The sequence below is a fragment of the Pongo pygmaeus genome, chromosome 6 (genome assembly GCF_028885625.2).
Source record: "Pongo pygmaeus isolate AG05252 chromosome 6, NHGRI_mPonPyg2-v2.0_pri, whole genome shotgun sequence".
NCBI lineage: Eukaryota > Metazoa > Chordata > Mammalia > Primates > Hominidae > Pongo > Pongo pygmaeus.
The window spans coordinates 62,049,378-62,071,965 of NC_072379.2; the positions used below are offsets into that span (position 1 = coordinate 62,049,378).

The following is a 22,588-nucleotide window of genomic DNA, read 5'->3' on the forward strand; positions in this document are numbered from 1 at the left end:
ACCTTCCTCCAGCTGGAACTTTATCTTTGGGGCTATTTTAAAACTGGAAGAAGAATTCCTGAAAAGTATTCACCATTCACTACATTACTTCAGAAAGAGGTACACTTTAAAATAACTAAAAGACAACAGATAAAGTAGCCTAATAAGGATTTTTCAGTTCAGCATATAACAGTTACCACACCAGAGTTACAAATTACAAATTAGAATTTAAGGCGAAGACAAATATTAACTTAGCCTTACTTAACAAGCAGAATAGTAATGATAAAGGGAAATATAAATTTCATCGAAGATCTCACAGTCAGAAGTCAGAATTAGGATCTTGGCCAGTACCCTGTCTTTACTTTTATCACTAGAGAATATTTTTTAAAAAGTACTGCAGTGTATTGCCAAAGTGGTGTGAACCATGCTCACTTTAGAAATGAGATATCATCATTCTTTCACTGTTTAGTATATTAAGGACTCATGTTCGAATCTGTGCATTTTTCAAAAACCATTCCAAGAACACAGAAGGTAGCATGATGAATTATGGAAAATATTTTAAAAAGAATATAAATTGCAAAACGTTAGAACAAAAATGCAATTTAAAAATTACCTTACCTTAAAAAAATTATAGAACTGTCATCTTCCTCAGGTATACAATATATGCTTGTATAAAAACTGACAAGACGCTCAATTATTAGTCAAATGTATTCTTAAATTTTGTGAGTATTCATTTGTACTATATACAATAATCCCATTATTTAAAAGAACGAATTTCTCCCAAAAATTCCAAATATATTACAGATGTTATTACATGAATTCTCACAGCAAACCTCTTGAAATAAGACAAGGGCAGGTATCATAATCTCAGCCTGAATCATATTATAGATTCATTCAAAAGTTTAAATAAGAATTTCCAAAGGGGTTTCCATCCAGAACCCTGCCCTTTTTCCCTAAGAAAATTAAATTTATTATAATAATGACTACTTTCTGAGTTTCTCATATATTTTTCAGAAAGATTATCAGCTTCAAGGTGGAACCAGAGCCTTTTAAAACAATTTAAAAAAAGTTTCAGAATGTCAAAGAAATGGGAGTAATTAAAAATTTTAGAATGCTAGTTATAATTACATGAATGAATACATTCAGTTTTATATTCATACATTTTGGGAGAATTTTACATATTATACACATAGCTGTATATATATATATACACACATACATAATATATGGCAACTCAAACATTTAAAAAATGAACTGCTATCTATGTACATAAAACTTCAGGATTGCCTTTTTCATGTTTAGTTAAGGTTCATCACTACAAAATTATTGGCTCTCTAGCCTGTGATTTCTGGATAATGGAGTACTGTTTCAGAAGTTACAAAAGTAAAATGTAAGTAGATTATTATTTTGAGCAATTTTCAAAATTGTTATCTTTAGTTTGCCAATTCAAAATAATTTTACCTAACTTTATGGCTATCCACCTTGAAAATCAACTCCAGTCACTGGGATCATGACACTTGTTATACATAAAAATAAGTACCATTTAATAATTTTTAAAGCAAGGATCATTTTTTATTGTCATTGGGATATTATGGTCAAAGCAGTTAGTATCTGGACATAATCTATAATGTCACACGGTTTTATTGCTAACTTGGGTTATTATCTAAATTTGCCTTAATAATCTATTTGTTGCTTTAAAGGAAACTTCTTAAAAACTACTATAAATTTACGGTATTCTAGAATCTAGGGTTTAGGCTACTACTGCTGTAGGCATACTGGGTTTCTCTTACAATTTCTATTTCAGAAAGCTATGTTCAGCAATTGTATAGTTAGAGTTAGCCAAAATAAAGTCCTGATGTATTTGACATGTGATATTACCAAATATCACACAGAAATGGAGACTGCATAATAAAGGCATGGCTGTAATGAAAGTGAAAATTCTACTTTGTAGGGCCATCACATTTATTCCACTAAGTTATGGTTAAATGACTTATCCAGGCACATCACCTCTATGGGTATTTGTACATTTGAAAATGAAAAAATATATATATAGTCTTAGGTTGTGTACAGTCATGCCCTGAGTGCTGAAATGTGGACACTGACCTATCCACAAGGAGCCCTCAGGCACATTAATGCGTTGGCACATCATGTTTCCCAAAAGCACATGCATGTGTGTGTCTATTTCAACCCTTAACAATTGCTCAACACCACGCTAAACCATTTTCTCTTCCATAAAGCAAATTATCGCAAATCTTCCCAAAAGAGAAGTTCACATTTCCTTCATCACAGCTATACTCTCATTACTTAGGAAGAACCCTGGGACCTCTGGGGCTTTTTGCCCCAGCAGAGCACTGCTCATTCCTGCAGATTAATATGGGACTTGGGTTTCAAGTTCAATGATTCTTCACTGAAATACAATGAACTTATCTAACTGTATTCTTGTTAGCACTGGCATCTAGACTGAAATGAACTAAACTGCATCATTTCATTTTATATTAGGAGAAATCTAATGTGCATTAATTAAGTAGTCAATCATGAATACCATTTATAATAGAAATAATTCCTTTAAGTATATTTTCTAAGTAATACATTTTATATCACATAAGGCTAATATACATGATGTAAAAGTCATCTATTGTACCAAGATGATTGAAATATCTTGCAGATAAACTTCTTGTGCTGCTATAATTATTCCAAAGCTGTTTAAAGAGGCCCCATGCTGCAGCATGAAAGTACATTAGAGAATACAGCACATTTCCTGAGTGGAGAACTGAAATTTCTCTTAAAATTTCAAGTGTGTGTTGAAACATTAAGTCATAGGGCATCACCTTGATACTGTGCTTTAATTCATGTTGCTTTGAGAAGCCAAGAATTTGGTGTAAATACACATAGTTTGAAAGTTTCCACTGTTATTAAAATAGTATAATCCATTTTGTCACCAATTCCCTGTCCTGGGACAAGAAACGTGAATTTGTGTTCTGGCCATAAAATCTAGAATCAAAAAAAGAAAAAAAAAAAAAAAAAAAGAAAAACCTACAGATTTCCAACTTTAACAATATGACAACTTGGGTGTTTTGTTTTATTGTGAAAAAAATTTTAAACAATGTGTCAATACTGCCTATTGTCATACATTTTCTTTTCCCTCAAAGTCCTCCCAGCTGGCATTCCAAATGACAACTTTGGTGAGGGAAAAAACAAATTCAGCAGCCAGGTGTCTGGCACCTAGCACCAGACAAAGATGACCATCAATATTTAAACACCTAACCCTTTAAAGTGTGAATAATGTTTACATGAAAAGCTAGCAACAATACAGAAGGTGGTTACCTTAATTTAATAATGAGCTGCATCTCTGAATATGTTTTAGGAAGAATTTCTATTATCCAAGAATCCTAAAGGAAGACATTAACTGAGGTGAATGTGGGAATTTGTATAAGTCAATGCTTCTAAAGGAGAACTTCTTTCGGTAATCATTAAACAAAAAGTACACTTCTTGGCTAAGTGCGATGGCTCATGCTTGTAATCCCAGCACTCTGGGAAGCCAAGGTGGGTGGATCACTTGAGGTCAGGAGTTCGAGACCACCCTGGCCAACATGGTGAAACCCCATCTGTACTAAAACTACAAAAATTCGCCGGACATGGTGGCACACAACTGTAATCTCAGCTACTTGGGAGGCTGAGGCATGAGAATCGCATGAACCCGGGAGGCAGAGGTTGCAGCAGGCTGAGATCGCGCCACTGTACTCCAGCATGGGTGACAGAGAGAGACTCCATCTCAAAACAAACAAACAAAAAAACAAAGTACATTTTTTAACAGATATGTAAAAAATATACAAAACATTATTTAATATATATTATATAATACATAATATACATATTATATAATGTATATATTTTGTGTGTATGTATACAAAATAGCTGACAATTATTTCCCAATTTTTTAAGTTGTTCAATGGATTTGGTTCTCAACACAACAGACAGAACAGGTACCCTAAGGATCACACCACATTTCTAAAAGCACGTTGATTATTCACAAAAACCTCCAACTGCAAACTTAGAGGCATCTCTAAACATCACTAAAATTTGCAGAGGCATGATACATTTGCTGACCACATTCTAATAAAAACATTGTTTAAAGTAGTAGGTTCCTTTTGTCAGTTAAAATTTTACATGTGAAAATAAACTTTCTTCAAGTGTCATTTTGCTGTAAGGTTTTACAGGATAAGGCACTCTCTCAGTCTGCATGACCTTGCTTCCAGCCCCAGAGCTTACTGTGTACATGTTAAATTAGTTAGCATCATATCACTGCAACAAATAAAAAGAATAACCTCATAAGAGAGTGCAAGGTATTGCTCTTCAATTTTTCAGTAAAGACAGAAATGAAGAGACAAAACTAATATAGCTGTATAAATTAGAATGGATAGCCATACATCTCTGAAATAATGAAAATATGTAAACTGATCAGACTTTTGATGTCAGATTTAGATGGTAGTAGACTAGCTATAACACTGACATTAAAATTCTGCTTTTGTAAGAAATTTATAAGAAGGAAGGTCAATAACTATATTTTCTTCTATTAAGACTAACCCTTCACTATTTGAATACTGAACTAAATGACAGCTTTACAAAACTATTTCAAGTAATATTCATTATCACAGTGAAAATGTGAGACCAATGTTAGAGTGAATGATTTGAAAATTCCTTTGATGAAAAAGGCAAGGGTACTAAATCAAAACACATACAAAATGCTTCAACGCATTTCTTTATGTGATAGGAATAGAAAGATTATCCATACAAAGTTAGAAAAATTAAGATAGATTATATATTAGTACACCTTCCAACCACATTTTATATAAAAATTCAGAAGTGTACTATTATTTCAATCTACACCATAAAAATGCCTGGACTTGGCAGATAATCTTCTATCTGTGATGTATTTTCTCAGTAGAAGGTTTACTTGTTGCAGTCACTTTTTAAAAGTTTAATTTTCATTGTTAACCTTACTGAATCATCAGTAAACCCAGCTGATTGGGACCCACTGTGGTTCCATTCTCAGTTTCTCTATGGCAGTTTGTAGTTTTTCAAAGGCTTTGTCTAGATTGTCATTTATGATGATCAAATCAAAATAGTGGTTGTATGCTCTCTGAATCCGTGCACTTTCATCCACTGTTTTCTTCAAGTCAGAGTCCTGTTGAAGAGTTTTAAAAGGAAATGTTTGTATTACAATGCATATTTACTTGCTCAAACTCCAACTAGAAGTGAATATAATAAATAGGTTAGATATATTTCTGGTAATTCTGGTATTAATCTTCAAAATCTAATCCATATAGTGTTAAAGACAATACTGCCATCTGTTCATGTCTTATTCTTTCCAACAACACTCATGTTTACATTTATGAGTATTCTGCATCTTTTGCCTCACTGATATTAGGATAAAATTCCTAATTAAAAGACTGCTGACAATAATCTTGGAATGAATCTACAGTACCAAAAGAATTACTGCAGGTGACTGGTTTCCAGCTCCACTATATCATCCTTTTCGAAAGATTTTTATCTTATGGCCCATGTACAACATGGAACCCAATTTGCAGTGGCTGTTAAGCTCAAAGCCAAACTTGCTACCTCTCTCTAAGATAAGATCAGAGAATCTTAGAAGTGTTTTTTGAAGATTAACCTTACATGCTGCCCATCCTCCACCAAAACACATACTCACATACTTTTATTTATGTTTTTGTCCAGGCACTGTTTATATTTCATAAAGTAATTTTAGTCATTTTGGAATGATGTGGGGAGTACATAAGCAATGGGTTCTACATAAGTAAAGCTTTTCATAAGATGGTGTTTTGAATTTCACTATACCTCTACATATTCTACAAATATTTATTGAGTTCCTATTAAGGTGTCTACTATGTTTCAGAATCAGTGGGTATGACAATGAATAAGAGAGAGGATTCCTATCCTTTAGTGGAGGAGATAAAGTGGAAATAAACATAAAAAATTCCAAGTTGTGATAACTACCATGAAAGAAACAAAACAGGCACAAAGAATTTTAAGAGATCTACTTTAGATAAAGTGATTGGAAAAAGACTGAGTAGTAAATTACAGTTAAGCTGAGAACTAAATGAAAATAAGGAGGTCAGCATTCAGGCAGAGGAAACAGCAGGGCAAAACCCAGAGGAAGGAAACGACCCTGGCACGTTCAAGATACTGAAAGAAGACCAGAATGGGTGAAGGGTTGGGGAACAAGGTAAGTCATGGAGGACCCCTACGATATGGAAAGACCTCTGTGGGCCTTGAGTGAAAATGTGGCATGCCATGAGTGGAAGCAGGGAGACTGATGGCAGGAATCCAGGTCGGAGAGAAGGGTTGCCTAGGTTATGATGGTGACAGAGGAGATGAAAATGACACCAGACTGGACATTTATTTTGGTGATAAAATAATCAGGATTAGCTTTTTACATCATCCAGAATTTGAAAAGGGAGGAAAATGAATGAGTCAAAAATTGCTCTTAGGTTTCTAACTTAGGTAAATGGGTGGCTGTGGGAGATACAGAGTTGAGGGGTGAGGAGAGCATAATTCCTGGGGGAAACAAAGTGTGCTACTTTGTAATATGGTAAGCTTAAGATGTCTGTGAGACATCCAAGTGGAGATGTACAGCAGGTGACGGGTTATGCAAATCAGAACTCTGAGGTCTGGGCTAGCTGTATATAAATCATTAGCATAACAATGGCATGATGTAAATGATGCTGATGGAAGCACCCACCAATGTCATTTGTGTAGAAAGTGTAGAGAGAGAAGTGGATTCACTGCCAGGCCTGAAGGACCCTAATACTTACATTTCAGCTAATACTGAGATTTCTAAATGAGTCTGAAACAACTAAAATATCTTTGATCACAGATATGTAAACAGGCCACAATTCAACTTGAAAGCAATTCTTGCCTATTATAGCCATTAGCAATCTGATTTGCTAAAAAAACAAACAAACAAAAAAACACCTGTTAACAATAACGGAGTATGCCATGCAGATGGAACAGGATAAAGATTCTCTCTCTGGCTGTAGAGTGGTCTCTAGGATATACTGGTATTGGAAAAATGCAGGCACATTTTGTACATAAGGTACGATTTATGTATAAAACGGGGGGGAGGAGGATACACAGGCACACTTGCTTATACTGGAAACTAATATGGTAAAATGGCTACCAATAATGGCAGCCTATGTGGGTGGGAGGAAACAAAGTGGAGAGGGCACAGAAAAGCTGGATTTGTTTTAAGATTTATGTTGAAGCAATGAAAATGTTGTATAGAATTATACAACAAAATTTAAATTCAAATTAAAAAAAGCCATTCTTAAAAATCAGAAGCAAAATAAAACAAATAAACCTGTGTTTCAAGTTGGTGGTTTAACCACACAGCAAGGAATTATTTCAGTGGCTTTAAAGAAGATAACATCTAGTGGGTTGTAAGTGGGAGGTGTACAATAAGAACACATGGACACATGGTGGGACTAACACACATTGGGGCCTGTCAGGGTGGGAGCACGGGGAAGAGAGAGCATCAGGAAGAATAGCTAATGGATGCTGGGCTTAATACCTAGATGATGGGTTGATGTGAGCAGCAAACCACCATGGCACACATTCACCTATGTAACAAACCTGCACATCCTGTACATGTATCCCGGAACTTAAAACAAAAGTTGAAGGAAAAAACAATCTAATGGGATACATCCTAAGAACAATAAAAGCCTGAAACTTAAAACTTTTCAATAATCATATTGTTAATACAGATATAACTCAGAAATTACATATGTGCATGTACTTAGTTTATATTTATATACATGTAAGTTAAGAAATGATGTTAACATCATCAGGAACCAAGGTTTTCAGGATAAGAGGAAAAAAAGGCAAATATAAAGCCAAAGAAGAATAATGTAAAATTTCATTTGAAGCTATCAAATGGAACTAATTATGTATGTTTTCTAAAAACAAAAAATTTATTTCCTACCTCTGGTTACTGAAAAGGTCTAAAAACAATGTCCAACTAAGTTTAATGTACACCCTTACTGACTGAATTATCTTTAAATGCTATCTCCCACTAAAAGAAACAAGGGCTTCTGGATGGCTGGTTCCAAGTCTGGGCCAGGAAATATAGAATAATCTGGAACATCTTGTCATATCAGAAAGCAAGGAATTATCAAACATTACTAGAATCATGTTAAAAAGACTCAGAAGCCAAGTTGAATAGGCTCCTACTGCTGAAGACACAATTTAAACATTAAAAAAGAATAACTGACCTAAATACACAGAGAGGAGGTACTTCAAGTGACTTTAAAACATAGTGATCTCCCTGGCCAACATGGTGAAACCCCAACTCTACTAAAAATACAAAAGTTAGCTGGGTGTGGTGGCACGTGCCTGTAGTCCCAGCTACTTGGGAGGCTGAGGCAGGAGAATCGCTTGAACCCGGGAGGCAGAGGTTGCAGTGAGCCAAGACTGCACCACTGCACTCCAGCCTGGCGACAGAAAAAAAAAACAAAAAAAACAAAAAAAACCCATAGTGATCTGACTGTATATACTTAGTGGGATATACTCTAAAGACAGAAAGAACTAGGTGGGCGGTTGGGGGGACTGTTCACAGTAATGATACTAGTGGTGGTTGTGTTGATATACTTATTCCCAGAATGTTGTGTTTGTACTGTAGAATAAAGCAAATGAGCAATTATTTGATATTCTAATTCTAACATTTCCAGTGTTATTCAGCATAAGAGAAAGGAATTAGACATATAAGATAAAAAAAAGTTAAATAAAAATCCTGTAATCTTGAATTTGATTGGAAAATATCAGAATAAATTCATGATATATTTTCCTTCAAATATACAAACAGAAAAGCATATATGCTAGCACTGTCCACATAAAAAGGTCTAGCAAGAAGCAGTGATCAACTCTGTGACAATGGGCACTGTTAGTATTATGGTCTTAAAACACCATTTACCCTAAAAGAAACCAAAGTATCTTGGAAAAACGGCTGATTCCTGGCCTAGAACAGAAAATGTACAAGATGAGCCTGAAACATTTGTTCTACCAGATAGCAAGGAAGCTATCCAAGACTATCAGTGTCCTGGAAAAAAAAAAGGTCTCAAGGGCCAACTAGAAGAAGCTCCTATTGGTCAATGATGGGACAATCTTAGCATCAATAAGAATAATCACTGCAACAGAATAAAGCACACCAGATAAGTTTGAACATACGTGCTCATGAAACTAAAAAAACAAATCCAATCTCAGCTGGTCACCTGTTACCTCTAGAGGCTCTTGGGGAATAAACTCAAAGCTGACCTACAAAGGACAGTATCAAAGATGTATCCTGCCTTTCCTGTATCAATCGTACCTCAGAATAATCAACTACTTGATGAGGAAAAGTTCTTTTTAAGAATTCTAGTTTATAAATGTAGAAGGAATGACAAATTTAGAATACTACCACTTTGCCATCCCTAAAAATATAATTTATCCAAGGCAAAGATCAATAAAGTTTGCTAAAACCAGTAGGTAAAGAGTTACTGAGGAACTTTATAGATCAGGCTAACAACTTCTGACCCCACTGATTAATCTTATGACAAAAAGCCTGACATATGCCTCATGATGTAATAAAACAAGTACCACCTATGAATTATTCTTGCAAAAACCAACCAACCAAAAACCTGAATAACCTGAATCTGCGTCTGACCAACCTCTAGATCGACCTATCAGTTTAAAAGAAATAGAAGGGATAGAGGAAAATGATACAATGGGGGCGGAATGGGTAAAATCCAGACTATGGAACATGCTGTAGGATAAGTGACTTATTTATTTATTTATTTATTTTTTTAACAACTAAAGTACAATGTGAAAAGAGAGGGAAGGGAGGGTGGCAGTGAGAATATACAGATTAAAAGATACTAAAGGGATGTATGCTTCTAGCCAAGGTGGAATAACAGGCACCAGACTAACTCTCCCACCTAACAATTAATTTATGGACAAAATGTATGAAACAACACTTTTTAAGACACTATACATCAAGATATTAAAAACAGATCACAGAAAGACAGAAAACAAATGAAGTGAGTCTTATGATTACCCCAGCTTCCTGGCTTGAAAGAGTTTCTGGGCAGTAGGATGGGGAGAGTGAGCCCAGAGGAGCCTACAGGACTCTGAGTTGAGGACAGAGCTGAGTCCAGGGAGACCCAGGTGGCAAGAGTTTGCAAGATGGAATGCCGGAGGGGAAGAGCAGCACAGACAGACTTTGGAGATTTGTAGAAGGTCCCCTTCTAGCATTCAGCTGAAGTACCAACCTGCACATGGGTACAATGACCTGAAGCTGAGAAAGAACCACCAGAAAGGATTAGAGGTACCCAGGAATGGTAGCTATTCCCCCTGAGCCAGAACAGAAAACCCCATGACTCACAGGCCCTGTGGTAGGAGTACCAAATGGGTCTTGCCTTATTTGTGGGGAATAACTGGCCCTAAAATGAGAACTGCTTGGGTCTTACCTAACACATTTAAAAAGTGAGACCTGAAAAAAACAAACTATTTCAAAATAACTGCATCCTAGAACAAAGCTCACAACGTCTGGCATCCAAAGAAAGTTACCAGGATTGCAAAGAAGCAGGAACATATATCCATAATAAAGAGAAAAATCATTCAATCAAAACCAATCCAGAACCGACTCAAATGTTAGAATCTGCAAAGACATTAAACACTTAGTATGTTTCACACATTCAGAAAGAAGAGACATGGATCAACTTGAAAAAGAACAAAGAAAACTAATACTACCTGATTTCATGGCATATAATCAAGCACAGTGAGGGGAAAAGGTGAGAGTGGTAGGGGGAAGGTTGTGGGGAGCAGGTTACAAAGGAGCACAGGGAAATGTGTGGAGATGATGGACATGTTCATTATTTTGGTTGTAATGGCTTTCATGAGTACAAATATGTGGCCAAACTGATCAAGCTGTACATGTTAGGTAGGCACAGCTTATTATGTGTCAATTATACCTCAATTAAGCTGGCAAAAGATTTAGGTGACAACGAGTAAATTCAATGTGTTGATCTTGTTTGAATCCTGATTTGAACAAATCAACAGTAAAAAAACAACAACAACAAACAAACCTTGGAGAAACTCAAATACAGACTGCATGTAGATGATAGTAAGATACTGCTTATTAATTTTTGTTGTATTAATGGTATGTTTTAAATGTCTTTATCTCTTAGATATAAATACTGAAGTATTTATGGATGACATGGTATCAAAGATTTGCTTCAAAATAATTCAAGGTGAGGAGGAAGTGGGGAGGGGTCTAATTAAAACAAGAAATTGCCATGATTATTGAAGCTAGGCGATGGGCATAGGGACCCATTTTTTCCCTCTTTTGTATGTATTTTTGAATTTCCATTAAGTAAAAAAGGAGAGAGGAAAAAAAGAAAAAACATGTAATCGAAACTAAACATCAGAACACCCCACTTTACCAAACCACATAATATTTACCAAACCATATAATAAACATGCCTGTTAATGATCTTGGAGCCCAGTTACCCCACTAGTAAAATGAAGGCGTTCAATTAATACGCATATTTTAATATTGGTCCATTTCATTTTACAAAGGGAAACTAAACTTTTGATTTAAAATAAAGTGTACAAAGATTTTCAAGTAAAAGAATACTGTTCCAGATCCTAACTACATCTAATTAATTTTTATTCTGTAGCACCTTATATAGCATGTTTATTTCATAAGCATAATTAGCTAAGAGTTGGACAGGCATGGTGGCTCACGCCTGTAGTTCTAGCACTTTGGGAGGCCGAGGTAGGCAGATTGCCTGAGGTCAGGAGTTCGAGACCAGTCTGGCCAACATGGTGAAACCCTGTCTCTACTAAAAATACAAAAATTAGCCAGGCCTGGTGGCGCACGCCTGTAATCCCAGCTACTTGGGAGGCTGAGGCAGGAGAATCGCTTGAACCCAGGATGGGGAGGTTGCAATGAGCTGAGATCGCATCAATGCACTCCAGCCTGGGCGACAAAGCAAAACTCTGCCTCAAAAATAAATAAATAAAAATAAATTAGATAACAGTTAAACATGCTCAAAAGAAAAGGAAAGACTTTAGAAGGAAAATCGTATGGTTAGCTCACGGTCAGAAGCTTGGTAGTGATTCCTGCATCCACCACAGCCTTGTGCATGGCACGTAACGTCTCTAGCTCCGGAGCCGCAATAAATACCACATAGGGCATAAACTCTGATGTCCTCAATACCTTCAGTGCCTGTGTAAAAGAATAATTATAAGCCAATTTATACAACATTAGAACTAGAATTCTGCTACCCTTTAGTATAAATCAAAGGCTGTCTGCACTTGTTCTATGGATGAAAGCACATAACTTAATACCTATCCCTGTTCTGTCCTTCTCATTCCATATAGTACTTTCTTAAAACAGTGATCCATTTATTTTGTTTTGAACTCAGTCTGTTCCTCTTGAACAAATGAAAGTATAAAACAATGATTCAAAAATCATCAAGAGTGATGTAAACTCTTTTTTATGTTAATTGTAGAATTCTGTTAATACTGAAAAAGTAGAAATAACCTCAATGTTGATTAATTGGAGAGTGGTTAAATGAATATATATTCATACTATAAAGTACTATATAGCAATTACAAACAAAAAAAGCTCTACAGTAACTACCATAAAAAGATCTCCAAGAAATAGTATTATTTAATAAAACCCCTGAAGAATCTATATAGAATTTTTCCATTTATGTAAAAAGAAACAACAAAAACAGAAAACCCATTACCTTATATATATTTGTACTTAAGGCATAGTGAAATGACTAGAAAGAGACATAAGAAACTACTAACAATTTTTATCTCTGAGTAGGGAGGTGAGGTTGGGCTGAGTGTAGTGGAGTGGGAAGGGGTAGGTGAGAGAGAAATATAGAGTAAGAATAAAATGAATAGTGTAGAGGTGTGCATGTGTGTCAGGTAGGAGGGGGAGTGACTTTAATTTTTTATTCTTTATATTGCAGACTTGAGTTTTAAACTTAACATTTCTTAACACAAGCATTTATGCATTACTTGAACAGGTAAATAAATACATACTAAACTTCTACCGTAGATCTAATCACACAGTTTCTATTGCCACCCAAGCCTCTGTTGGCTAATTGTTCAGAGATTTATTTAACTAGCTATGCATACATAATAACATTCTCTATCACCCAAAGGTAATGGAGGGAAAGAGTCACCTTTCCACCCTGACAAAACAAACAACCCCAACCCAACATCCCCGATACACATGAAAAAAACTCCACAGAAAATAAAATATAAAACAGCTTTGGAATCCAAGCAGCTTACTTGTGGGTTGACATCCAGAATGCAAGTCCGTCCAGTTTGGACAACCTCAAGAATAGAATCAATTTTGGTTCCATAGAGATTTCCTTCATATTCCCCATGTTCCAAATACTTTCCAGCTTTAATATCTGCTTCCATCTCAGATCGTGACACAAACTTATATGCCTGGCCATCTTTTTCATCTTCCCTTGGTTTCCGTGAAGTAACTAAATAAAACAGTGTTGAGATTTTTGTACAAAGAAATTGTACGGCATAAAAAATAGACTAAAATACATAGGGTGGCTTAACATTTTTCCACTGGGTGCAGCAAACTGTAGGCTATGACCAAATCTGATCTGCTTCTTATTTTTGTAAATAAAGTTTTATTGGACCACAGCCATACTCATTTGTTTATGTATCATACATGGTTTCTTTCCCATTAAAATGGTGGTAGTAATTGTGATAGACTGTATGGACTGCAAAGCCTAAAACTTTACTATGTGGCCCTTTAATAGAAAAAGTTTCTTGATACCTTAAGAGGAATATTTTAAGAGGTAGTCCCCCAAATAAAATTTGTATCCAAAAATATGCTTCTTAAAATCACTTTGAAACTCAAAATGTATTTACCTAGCAGCAGAGCCTTCAATGAAGTTCTTAATTATGGTAAGTGTTAATAAGTTTGAGGCATGTTGTGAGTGAGTATCTTTTCAACTGACCAGCACTCTCCTCCTTAGGAATCTATTACATCTTTTCTTTCCACGTTAACACTTCCTAACTGCCCCAAAAGGTGAGCAAGCAAAGTTCACCTATTCTTAGTTGTAATACCAATTTTGTAAAGTGCAGTTTTACCCACAAATTACCTATCTTTTATCTTACCTCAAAACCGACCCTTTGTTTTAGCTTCCTGTTTATTGATATTCCCAAATGTTAATTGTTCTATTTTACACTTCAGTGGTAGCTAGCCGCCTCATTATTATTATGGTCTATTAACCTCCTCTCCTCTGACCCATTATTTCTGGGAAAATGAGATTGAATATCTCAAGTCAAAATTTAGAAGTAGGAGATCCTTTTGTCTGATATTTTACAGCTTTGAATACTTTCAGAGACATACAACCCTCTGCAAGTTGGTCTGTGCTAGGAACGGTTATTACCATTTTTTAAACTGTTGCAAATGTGTACTCTCTGACAACTTTGTTAACAACAGCTTTGAAGAAGAAAAGTAATTTTTGAGTGTGTTATTTCAAGCTTAGCCTTACTCTGGGCTTTGCTGGATCAGATATAAGAAGTATCCTGTTTCTATTAGCTAAGTAGTCGCAGAATAAATGATGGAATTATAACTACACCAAACTAAACTAAGAAAGTAATCCAAATAAACAGATGACCGTGTTTTGACTATTTCTAATAAGCATAAGACATAGAAAACTTTTATAAGAACAAAATGAACTTCAAACTCATGCTCAAAAATAAGGGTCAAATGAGATCATTATGTATAATAGGACTCCTGTTTTCCCCTTGTTTTCTGGCTCAACCTTGCGAGTGGTCGTCTTAGACTACTGTGAAGAGTATTTATAAAGTATCTTTGAGAATCTTCAAGATGTTATGATGGCTTTTCATATTTAAAATTGTGTGATCTTTAAGGTTTCTGGAATTAGTCACCAAAGGTGTGTATAATAAAACTTCTAAGGCAACTTTTAACTCCCCAAATAAATGCGTAATAGGACTTGGTTCAACATTGTGAACATTAATTTTAAAAATTACTGTTTTTTCGGTGAAGTCCTACAGTGACACCATATAGGGGAACGTGCTGCTTGAAATAAATATGTATATGTACATGTATTACCTCTACCTCCATGCTGAGGGAATCTTAATTCTTAGAGAAATGTTCTTTAGTTTACAAGTGAATTTTAACTACAATCCTATTCTCTACTAACACTCCAAAAAACAATCTACGTTGCCACATATTTAAACTGCTTTCCATTTCTAGAACAGAGAAATTAGAACATGAAGGTTTGACTACAACTGATTCCTTAGACTTCTATACTAAGCAACTACACAATGTGATTTTTTAGAAGTAATTTTTTATGATAGGCAAAATTCTTAATTTTAGCTGCTCTTCAAATAATGAAGAAACAATCAACAAAGTAATACTTCATTTGTTAACTAAGCTCAAGATGTCAAGATGTCAATGTTAAATTGAAAACAGGATGCATAACATAGCCCATTTCCCTAAAATAACAATGTTTTTCTATTTTATTTTAGGATCATTTTGTAATATATAAAGAAAGTTAAATCACCTTAATTTTATAAGAGAAAATTTTAGAAATTCAAAAATATATGGAAAATAAGCAATATACTCCCAAATAACCAATGGATCAAACAAGCAATCACAAGTGAAAGAAAATACTTTGAGAGGAGATGGTGCTGTTGAAGAGCACAGTTACAGACAGAGCTGACCAGGCTCTTCCAGAGTGCCAGTTGTCCAGCAGCATGTTCATTACCCTGAAGATGTATGATGGTTGAACTAAACCCATTCATTCTAAGAAAAGGTTCTGTGGAGGGCTTTAAGCCCTTGATAATTGTCTTAAAAGCTACTGATGGGAAAAAGATCAGCACTGTGGTGAGCACTGAAGAGCTGAATCATATGGCGAATTCAAACATATTAAGAGATAACATGGATGGGCTGAAGAATAGGGACAAAATGAGTAAGAGTAAGCAGCACAGTGAAGGGCACTACATTTCTTGCTTTCACCAACTAATGGATGAATTGCTATTTCTTCTTCGGTTTTTACTTTTGGTCACAAAGATGGGTTCCCGTTTTGCCATATTAACTGTACTCATGCAAGGTTTAGGGTCACTGTGGAGGGAAGAAGGGCTGGAACAGAACAGTTGTCTTAAGAAGCCAGTTTATTATTTTAGATCTGGCTAATTGGTCTGTGTTGCATAGTTGTATATTCGGGATTACAATTTTAAAGTCTCTGTAGCCATCTACAGAGACATGTATCATTGAACCTATTTATATATATATATATAAAAAACACTCAAAACAAAAGTACTTTGAGATGAATGAAAACAAAAACACAGCATACCAAAAACTTTAAGACGCAACTAAGTGCTTAGAGGGAAATTTATAGCTGTGAATGCCTATGTTAAAAAAGATCTCAAATCAATAATCTAATTTTCTATCTAAAAAAACAGAAAGAGAGTAAAATAAACCCAAAGTACAAGTAGAAAGAAAATAATCAAGATTATAGCAAAAATTAGGAAGTAGAAAAAATACACAAAATCAGCAAAGGCAACATTTGGTTGTCCGAAAAGATCAACAAATTGACAAATCTTTACATAGACTAAGAATAAAAGAGGGAAGACTCAAATTTCTAAAATCAGAAATGAAAGAAAAAACATTACTAAGAACCCTGCAGAAATCCTGAAACTGATTAAAAAAAAAATCCAAGTTGACCTATAACAAGTAAAGAGACTGAATTAATAATCAAAACTTCCCACAAAGAAAAGCCCAGGGTCAAATGGCTTCATGGGTGAATTTCATCAAACAGTGAAAGAATTGTAATTAATCCTTCACATACTCTTCCCAAACAATGAAAGAGGGAAGAATACTTCACAACTCATTCTGTGTCCTGAATTACCATATCAAAGCTAGACAATGACATCGCAAGGAATGAGAACTATAGACCAATATCCCTTATAAATATAGATGCAAAAATCCTTACAAATTACAAGCAACTGAATCTAGAAGTATACAAAAAAAGACGGAACATCATAACCAAATGGAATTTACCACAAAAAGACAAGGTTGGTTCAATATATAAAAATCAATGAATGTAATACATCATATCAATAGAAGACAATAAAAAACAAAAATCATATGAACCACTAACAAAGAAAAAGCATTTGGCAAGATCTAGTACCCTTTCTTGGTAAAAAGCCAACGAAGTACGAACAGAAGGAACTTCTCCAATCTGATGAAAGGCATCTATGAAAAACCCACAGCTAAAACGGAAAGATTGAATGCTTTCTCCTTTCTCCTTAAGATCATGAACAAGACAAGGATGTTCACTTTTGCCACTTCTATTACACTATTACACATTACACTGCAGGTTCTAGTTGAGGCAAGTAGACAAGACAAAAACATAAACAGCACCCAGATTGGAAAGAAACAAGTAAAACGATCTCTATTTGCAGATGACATGATTTTGTATATAGAAAATCCTGAGGAATCCACACAAAAAAATCATAATTAGAATCAATGAGGTCAATAAGGCTAAAAGACAAAGCCAACACACAAAAATCAGTTTATTTCTATACACTAGCAAGGAACAATCCAAAAAGGAAATTAAGAAAATACTTTTTGCTATAGAATAAAAAAGAAAAAAATACTCAGGAATAAATGTGACAAAAGCAGCATAACATTTGTAGAATGAAAACCATAAACAGCATTAAAATGAAGACCTAAATAAATGGAAAGACATCTATGCTCATAGACTGGAAGAATTAATACTGTTAAGATAGCACCTGTAATCCCAGAACTTTGGGAGGCTGAGGCGGGCAGATCACCTGAGGTCAGGAGTTCGAAACCAGCCTGGCCAACATGGTGAAAGCCAAGTGTCTACTAAAAATACAAAAAAAATTAGCCAGGTAGGATGGTGGGTGCCTGTAATCCCAGCTACTGGGGAGGCTGAAGCAGGAGAATGGCTTGAATCCAGGAGGTGGAGGCTGCAGTGAGCCGAGATCATGCCATTGCACTCCAGCCTGGGCAACAGAGCAAGACTCCATCTCAACAAAACAAAACAAAACAAAACATATGGCAGTAGTCCTCAAGGCCAAGTTACTGGCATTTCTATATAAATTATAAGATAAGCTTCCAGTTTCTGCAGAAAAAGTAGCTAGAATTCAATATGATCCCTCTTAAAATTCTAGCTACCTTTTCTGCAGAGACTGGAAGTTTATTCTATAATTTATATAGAAATGTCAGGAACCCAGAAGAGCCAAAACAAGCTAAAAAAGAAAGAACAAGTTGGGAAGGTTCACAATTCCTGGTTTTGAAACTTAATACAAATATACAGTAATCGAGACAATGTGGGACTGGCATAAGGACAGACATCTAGGTTAATGGAACAGAACTGAGGGTTTATAAATAAATCTTCACATTTACAATCAATTGATTTTCAAAAAGGGTGGCAAGACAATTCACTGGAGGAAAGAACTATTCTTTTTGACAAATTGTGTTGTGACAACTGGATAAGTGCAAGCAAAAGAATAAAGTTGGAACCCCCTCCTCACATTTGACACAAAAATGAACACAAAATTGATCATATAATCTGCATGTAAGAGTCAGTAGTATAAACTCTTAAAATAAAATACAGGAGTAAAATTTTGTGGCCTTGGGTTAGGGAAAGCCTTGATATGTTACCATATTTGATATGATATGAAAAGCATGAGCAACAAAAGATATATAAAATTGGACTTCATCAAAATGAAAAACTTTTGTATATCAAAGGACACCATCAAAAACACGAGAAGTCAACAAAGAATGAAAGTATTAATATGTGCAAATCATATATCTAATAAGGAACCTGTACCCAGAATATAACATGACCTACAGTCAGAGACAAATGTGTATTATGTATTAGTCACTACAGTAAATCATTAACATCATCCAATTCCTTGATCTAATTCCATTCTCATCAAGCATACTTCTGACATGATGATTTAACTTTCTATGTAAATATGCAAACAGAAATGAATGCAAAGACCATAAAATGAGTGTTTGGTTCACTTAACGGTTGTACTTCTCATCAGTACTATTTTATTCTATACATCAGACTTTGTAACCTTAATGAATGCTGCCTGCAGTAAAAGATGAATCAGTCTTATGTGCTATCAAAAATCAGGTTTATGACCTTGCACGACTGAGAGCTACAAGCCAGGCCATGTAAGTTCACACAGCTGTTGCCACCACTGGGTATGTCCAAGGGTCAGAAGCTTTCCCCTTTTCTTTACACTAAAATGGTTGAAAAATCCAACTTTTTAGATAGACATCAGTACAAGAAAATCCTAAATGCCTATCTTGCCACAAGTCTTAAATGTAGGCATTTAATTCTAACATTTCTGAACTAAATAGTTTACAGAAGCACTTGCCACCAGACAGCAAGCCAACAGCACTGCAGCACTATTTCAAGACAGCTACAGAATTACTAAATTTTTCAATGTCTTTTACTTGTTCACTTTCACTGCCATAAAGAAAACTTATTTGGGAATAGCAATAACTAATGATAATAATCCCCCTTTCCTCCATATGCCCATATTCTTTCCTGCCAATTGCATAGCAACGAAAACACAGAAAACTTACATGGCACCGTAGTTCCAAATCTCGTGGGATTCAATACTATGAACCTGTTTTTCAAGCTTCTTCGGCCTACACCTTGAGCTCCTATCAATACTAATGTTTTTCTCTGGAAGGGAGGCATTTTGGCTACCTCCTCATATATCTGGATTTCATGACGATCAAATTCTAAATGAAAAAGGAAATGGGAAACAAAGTCAACTTTTATGTACATGAAAGAAATCTCTGCAATTCTGTCTAGTAATGGCTTAGCTGTCTTGATAGTTAAATATCACTTGACTTGTACCCACTGAGCATAGATTTGTTTTTACAAATTTGGTAAAGTACAATAAATAATAATTATTTTATTATTGTTTTTAAGACCGGGGCTCACTGTCACCCAGGGTAGAGCATAGTGGTGCAATCTTAGCTCACCGTACCCTTGAACTCCTGGGCTCAAGGAAGTCTCCCAAGTAAATGAAACCACAGGCATGAGCCATCATACCCAGCTAATTTTTAATTTTTTTTGTAGAGATGGGATCTTGCTATGTTGCCCAGGCTGGTCTCAAACTGCTGGCCTCAAGTGATCCTTCTGCCTCAGTCTCCCAAAGTGCTGGGATTATAGGCATGAGCCACTGTGCCTGCCCTGCTGGCCTCAAGTGATCCTCCTGCCTCAGTCTCCCAAAGTGCTGGGATTATAGGCATGAGCCACTGTGCCTGCCCCAGTAAATTATTTTATATCTTGCTTTAAACATCTGGTTCCATCCATTTGCCCTTAAAAATTTGTCTAATCGGGCTGGGCATGGTGGCTCATGCCTGTAATCCCAGCACTTTCGCAGGCCGAGGTGGGCGAATCACGAGGTCAAGAGATCGAGACCATCCTGGCCAACATGGTGAAACCTCGTCTCTACTAAAAAAATACAAAAAATTAGCTAGGCGTGGTGGTGCGCGCCTGTAGTCCCAGCTACTCGGGAGGCTGAGGCAGGGGAATCACTTGAACCCAGGAAGCAGAGACTGCAGTAAGCCGAGATTGCGCCACTGCACTCCAGCCTGGTGACAGAGCGAGACACCATCTCGAAAAAAAAAAAAAAAAAAAAAATCTAATCAAGCTAGAAAAATTCTACGTTTTATCCTTATTTATCAGAGATTCTATCCACTGAAACTTACTATCAATTTGTCAGTAAAAATCCTTTCATATAAATAATCAAATTACAAACCAGTATATATAGAAAGCATGCAGCAAATACAGAGGACAGGGGTAAACCTAGTGTGGTTAAGTAGGTTCTACGGAACGAGTGACCTTCCAATTATATAAATGAATAAATATTGTATGGCAAATCTACAATTATCAGTTTGATTAGAAAATTCAACATACTGACATTTACTGACAACATATATTTAAATATTAATATTTTGAAATTTACATATAAAATAAATTTTAGGTCCAACTGTTTCACTGGAAACATAATCCAAAATTATAATCTTAGTTGATGGGAGAATTACAAATTTTCTATTTTGCAAAAAAGCCTTATGGGCATATATTTTATGAATAATAGGGCCAAAGTGATGATTTGAAATATTATATTACCTGTTATTACTGTAACCCTCAATCTGTAGTAATAACACTCCTTCCTTAGCTTATTATCCTAATAGCAACTCTTTCTTTGCACAATTTCCCCACAGTAGATTAAACCAATATTAAGAGAAAACAAGCCTACTTCTTCCTTCTATATTATTTTCTTTTATGGTGTGCTATTTAGTTTATTACCAGCATAGAGGTAGCTCTGAAGTCAAGAAAGTACTTTTAAAACTGCCAACTCCTTTGATTAAGCCTCCAGAAATTTCTGATTCATAGAGCTGTTTTTTACTTCTGTCATCCTTTGCAACTGGGAAGAATAAATGTAGTAGTTTCCATTCTTTCCCTTCCTTCCTATTTATTTATTTTTAATAGCAAATGAGTAGCCATTCCAGGTCTGGGGTCTTATTTTACATTGTTTTTAAAAATCTTTTCAGCTTTACTGAGGTATAACTGACAAACAGGAATTGTATATAAAGTGTACAACTTGATGTTTTCATGAATGTGTACAATGTGAATGATTACCTCAATCAAGCTATTAAACATATCCATCACCTCACATAGTTACCATTTCTTTCTTTTTAAAAATATTTCTTTCTGTATGACTAAAAGATTTAAGACAGAATTCTATTAGATCAGACTAAGATTTATTTGGTCCAGTGCTATTTTTCTAAAAGTATCATGGTCAGTGTTATGGCAGGATACAGTTACCCTTAAACGTAACTCTTTTAACATCTTGACAAAGGCATTCTACCCTTTAGAAATGGCACATAAATTACTATTTCAAAATTCTCTGGACAAATAGTTTCAATTATGATACTGCTTCTTCATTAAGACAAACAAAAATCTTAACCAATTTGTTTTATGTTGTAAACTATACTCACAAAATAAAGCACATGGTAGTATACATAATGTGGGTTTTAAATAATTTATAGTATATTGCACCATGTGCTCATATGTCAGCCCCTTGCAACTAGGTACTAATCTGAATTACATTCACTTAAAGCTGTATATCCAGAGTTTATGCCACACTAAATGACATATAGCTACTTCACTTGGACTTCTCAAAAAGTATTTAAAACCTACCTGCATTTCTGGTTGTGAGATACATCATCTTTTTCTTTTTTTTGCTACTTATAGTTCCACAAAAAGGTCCTGAAGGATGATAAAACAAATATAACTTAAGCAGTATGTCAGAATATGAAAAAATTGCTCTATAGTATTTTATAGGGGTGGGAGAATTATCTCCCCAATGTTGCATCCTAGGAAGCAAAAGAGGGTGGGGGTGAGTTAAGCCACTGAATTTTGATACTCTACCAGCAGGTGGCAGAACGGGATCAAAAAGATTACTTACGAGC

The 22,588-nt window shown here is 35.2% G+C and overlaps 1 protein-coding gene across 16 annotated transcripts in view; it reads right to left on the reverse strand.

The window, feature by feature from the left end:
- Positions 1 to 4,722: 4,722 nt before the first annotated feature.
- Positions 4,723 to 22,588, reverse strand: part of PALS2 (protein associated with LIN7 2, MAGUK p55 family member) — a 105,528-nt gene continuing 87,662 nt past the window's right edge. For all 16 annotated transcript variants that reach the window (XM_054494340.2, XM_054494333.2, XM_054494341.2 and 13 more), the window contains 5 exons: positions 22,317 to 22,385; positions 19,682 to 19,843; positions 13,342 to 13,544; positions 12,131 to 12,259; positions 4,723 to 5,164 (listed from right to left, as the gene is read on the reverse strand). In XM_054494340.2, the coding sequence (XP_054350315.1) occupies positions 4,988 to 5,164; positions 12,131 to 12,259; positions 13,342 to 13,544; positions 19,682 to 19,843; positions 22,317 to 22,385 (740 nt within the window). In that variant the 3' untranslated portion in view covers positions 4,723 to 4,987. The remainder of the gene's footprint in view (positions 5,165 to 12,130; positions 12,260 to 13,341; positions 13,545 to 19,681; positions 19,844 to 22,316; positions 22,386 to 22,588) is intronic.